Source organism: Oratosquilla oratoria, chromosome 35 (assembly GCF_046742065.1).
Source record: "Oratosquilla oratoria isolate Oo_2021 chromosome 35, ASM4674206v1, whole genome shotgun sequence".
Classification (NCBI taxonomy): Eukaryota; Metazoa; Arthropoda; class Malacostraca; order Stomatopoda; family Squillidae; genus Oratosquilla; species Oratosquilla oratoria.
In genome coordinates, this window is record NC_134811.1 from 46770397 (window position 1) to 46775396 (window position 5000).

The window sequence follows — 5000 nt, forward strand, 5'->3', positions numbered from 1 at the left end:
TCCTCTGAAAGACTACTTTGTCGCATTTCACGCTTAGAAACTGTTCCCTTCTTCCCTGTCCCTGCCCCTGCCCCTGTCCCTGTCCCTGCCCCTGCCCCTGCCCCTGCCCCTGTCCCTGTCCCTGTCCCTGTCCCTGTCCCTGTCCCTGTCCCTGTCCCTGTCCCTGTCCCTGTCCCTGTCCCTGTCCCTGTCCCTGTCCCTGTCCCTGTCCCTGTCCCTGTCCCTGTCCCTGTCCCTGTCCCTGTCCCTGTCCCTGTCCCTGTCCCTGTCCCTGTCCCTGTCCCTGTCCCTGTCCCTGTCCCTGTCCCTGTCCCTGTCCCTGTCCCTGTCCCTGTCCCTGTCCCTGTCCCTGTCCCTGTCCCTGTCCCTGTCCCTGTCCCTGTCCCTGTCCCTGTCCCTGTCCCTGTCCCTGTCGCATGGTACCATTCCCTAGACTTTCTTCCCTAAATTACATCTCCCCAACCCCAGATTCCAAAGCTCAAAACCCATCTGTACCCTGAACTCGCCTTGCCCCCAACGCAGAGCCCTTACATGCCTAAATGCCACCCTGGGGCAAAGCTCTCAGTGACGCCCCCCACCCATCATTATCACTTCCCATCTCCGACAAAACCGCAAATTAATTGAGCATGGGTAATCAAATGAAAAAGAAAATGTAGATATTTTGAGTCAAATTTAATAATTTTTTCATGTAGAAAATTTAGCTATTGGCTTCCAAAATAATTGATCAGATTTTGACATTTGTATATAATGTCCCTACTGCAGAATGGATAAGGGAAAATATTTCATAACATGTTGATTCTAACGCAAAAATCGTTTGTTACGGTAAGATATTCAGGGCTTTTTTTTACCTCTTTTTTGTTATTATTATTTTGTCAGCCTTGTGGGCGGCAAGTCCTGGCCGCCGCCCTAAAAGTGCCGCACCTGGGCATATGCCCCCCACCCCATGTGGGGGGCCTGCCTCAACCCCTTTATTTCTGAATACTTAAGCCCTTATTATGCCGAACCCTTGTTCAAACCCCATTAACCCTTCCCCCAACCCCTTTTCCCGGCTCGCAAGTTCCCGTATCCCTTAACCCCTCAACCTCCTTTTCCCCTTGGTTACCTGTTTATCTCATTTCCTTGTACTAACCCACCTCCACTTTTTATTTTTTTTTTTTTTTAGGTTTTTTTTTTTTTCTTATTCTTTATGCTTTCATTGAAGATACTGCATTTCACCTCTACTTCTTTCAACTTAAGAGTCATAGTTTTAAAAACATTGCTAAAATACTCTTTGTTGATGTTCCATCACTGCTGTTGATTTTTTTCATATTTCTTATGTTACGATCAGAAACCTTTGAACCCCCCCCCCAACCCTTACTCATCTAAGTAGGGGGTGGTGTTATTTTTCAAAAGAGATCCTTTCGATGCGGTACCCCCCTAATATTATGGTCTAGGCTTACCTGAATCCGAAAATAACAATATTTGGTCCATGGGATCATCATAAACCCCCTGTACATACTGTTTGAAAGCTGCCACCTTCAAAATCAACCAAAAATATGACATTTATCTGATTTTGCATGATAATCGATTTTTTTGTACTTACAGGTGAACTAATAAGTGGAGCATATATATTTGTTTACGGGAACATAATACTATTTCTCATTTTGCATGTTGAATCGATATGGCTAGCGTAGACACGAGATATCATTCCAGAAAGACTCTGTGTGGTGTGGACTATATTATAGAGAGAACAGAATTACCGCATGGGATGCTTCCAACTGGCAAAGATGTCATACAGAATATGCTCTACTTGCTGCGGCCAAAGCGGGCAGGCCAAGCTCGGCGCTCCAAGGATGCAACAATTCAGCTGCTGGCAGAGCTGGTTCAGGAACACTGGCTATTCTGCAATCTGTACACAATCCACACCAGGAACATAAAGGAACACATCCTAAAGCTGTATTTGAATTTGTCACTGATCCAGACACGGAAACAATGACAAAGTGACATTTTTCAAGCGAGAGCAGCAGACCTCGATGAAAGGATGAAACAGTTGATGGACGTGTTCTGCCAGGACTCTGAAATACGCAAGAAGATGGAACTGAAACATGGGGTGAAAATGGGTGAAATGGAATGGGCCTTCCTTGAGGATCAAAGACCCCTGAAGAAAATGTACTGTGAAGACTTCGTGGACAAAAAATGGATGAAAACGATGGAGCGTCGGAGCAGGGATATGCAGAGCCTAGAGAGAACGAGAGCCGAGTGTGAAAAGGAGAAAGAAATCGCTGTGTCTGTTGCATCCTTTGAGGAAGGCGAACAGTTCGATTCTGGAGATGCTGGCATGGACACAGGCAACACCTACTCTGATGTTGAAAGTCATATTTTTGCTGTAGAAGGTGAGAGTCCAAGTGTTAAGAAGCGGTGGACGGCGACAGACACAGTCACTCAGCAGCAGGATGAATTGCCGCGCCGATATCAGCACATCCGTGAAAATATACGAGAAGTCGGACCAGAATTCTACGAGACTGTGACAAACTGAAGAGCTGCTGCTACATGTCTTAGTGGCAAGCAGAATCAGTTGTGATCATAGTAGGCATCGAGATGTTTGGGTGAAATTAAAAAGTACGTGATGAGCCAGAAATTAGTGATCTGGACGCCCTTCCAGAATCCAAGAGTGTCAGGGATGCAAACAAGAGCATTGAAGTCATGAAGCTGGATGGAATCGTCCAGATCATGAACTCTGATGAACAAGTAGTTGTGACTTAATCTGATGACGGTTCAAAGAAGCAGGACGCTGGCTCTTTTTTCGTTCTGGATATCGCTGTCAATGGAACGTACCGTGCCCCACCGACTGTGAGCATTGCTTCTGAGTCCAGGAATAACTCGGCTGCTCTCAGGGCGGCAGATCTTGAAATCCTGGAAGCGGCAAGTGGTTTCGCATCTAAAACTCACAGTTTGAAAGTGGATGAGCTACTGGCAAAAAGTCTGGAGTCTGAATATATCCCAGATCACCTGTTCTGCAATGTGCACCCAACTCTGATGTTTAATCGAGCTGAAATAGAGAACACGCAGGGTAGAGACAAAATATACTCAAACTTCCTATTCAGTGCAATAACAATCGAGACAAGTGTTCAAGCCCTCGATTGTATGGCTCGACTCATCAACATTGACTTTGATCACAAGCCATGGAACCAGACACATGAATTCGATATCCACATAGCGCCTCGACCAGACAAGTCTGCCAGCCTCAAGCACGAGCGCTTCAATCGCCTGACACTGATCTGAGCCATCAGTCTCTACCATCTGGAAGGTGTGGCATCCTTCCTACAGAAATATGAACATGTTGCCAATCAGTTAGCTTGCACTGTGAGGTGCTTCTTAGAGTTGGACTCCCTGAAGGTAATGTACTGTGCAGGTGCCCTTCTTGGATTTCATCTAGTCGAGGCATACCTGTCTTTGACAATGTCACCTGAAACAACTTACAGCAAAATCATTACAGCAGGTTCAGGAACCAGCCTTCAAGTTTGTGTCCCAGGAAAGGTTCTAACATACAAAGTATGATGAGGACGTTTGTGATGCCATACTTAAAGTAGCAACCTCATTCCAACCCCAAGTCATTAAACTCCTGAAGATGATCCTTTGGAGATTATGATGAGTCTGCACAGAATGTTGTTACTCAGATGGACCCAGAGAAGTTGGAGAAGGCACCAATTCACAACCTATTTCGCCTCATGAAAGACTACAAGAAGCTTCCAATCAACACCTATGCAGTAAACCTAAAACTGTGCCTGAAGATTATTACCTCTAACGCAGAGGTGACAATGGAAGACTTTAATGAGGCCATGAGCATAATCCTAGGTCACTGACTATCTGTTGACAGTGTTGGTGAACAATAACACACTCTGGACACCCAAACTGAACACTATGGACACGCATTCTGGTTTTGCTGTGCTTGATGTACACTATTATTTGTCTAATAAATCTAATGTCAATAATATTGAGTTTCCTCACTGTATTCCAGGTCTTTACCAATATTGTGAGGCAATTTTGAGTCAAAAACGCTTTTTTGGTAAGTGCTACCTCCCTTTTAAGGGGGAAAACGCCTTTTGTATATGTATGCAAACTTCAATGCATATGTACAGGGAAGGTTAGTCTTGATTAAATGCCTTATTATTAGTATTTTCTCGTTCATACTGACCATCTCTATATTCTAAGGTGGATATGTAAAAAAGTTGGTACTAACATCACCCCCTAACTAAAGCTACTAAATGTCCCTGTACACTCTACCCCCTGATACCAACTCCGATGGCGCCCACGATACCACTTTCACATTTGTCCCCCTCATTCACAAAATCAGAACTTTTGCTAGCACTCGGATCGGAGGGACTTGTGGTGGTGGTGCCGGAGGACTTTATGGTGCTGCTGTCACTGGAAGAGTAGAATTCTTTCCCAGCAGGTTCCTTCCCCAACTTTGGGATAACTATATTAACCTTAATCTAACCTAACCTATCTTAACCTATCCTGACCTAACTTAAGCTAACCTAACATAATCTAACCTAACCTAACCTAACCTAAACTAATCTAAACCTTTTTGAATTAGTGTCAAAAATCATCATAGTGCAAGAGGATTGCGCAAGACAGCCACAGCGCAAAACAAGCGTCCGGAGGAACAACATGACGTCACCAAAAGTGCAGTTCGGGGAAGGGACCCGAAGTATCCAAAGTCGGAGAAAAGATCCGCCGGGAAGGAATTCCTGTTTTGCACCGTCATTACCACCCAGGGTTCCCAAATGTTGTCACCAGCCGCTGTGAGCGCAATGGTGACCAGAGCGTGATGCACTAAAACCCTAAGACAAAAAAAAAAAAAAAAAATAGTTTTTTTTTTCGGAGGAAAGTAATTGTTAAATTTTGGGAGTGCCGACAATATCTTTTGACTCCTGCGACAGACTGCGGAGGGCGAAAAAAAATCTAATGGCAATCATAAAAGAGCATTAAGTGTCCGCCCACCCCTACCCCTCCCGAAA

General features: G+C 44.9%; 1 protein-coding gene across 1 annotated transcript; it reads left to right on the forward strand.

Annotated features, from left to right (window-relative positions):
- The first annotated feature begins 1660 nt into the window (after nt 1–1660).
- On the forward strand, nt 1661–1975 carry LOC143018775 (uncharacterized). The gene has a single exon (XM_076174355.1). It carries the CDS (start codon nt 1661–1663, stop codon nt 1973–1975), a length of 315 nt encoding a protein of 104 aa, XP_076030470.1.
- The last annotated feature ends 3025 nt before the right edge of the window (nt 1976–5000 follow it).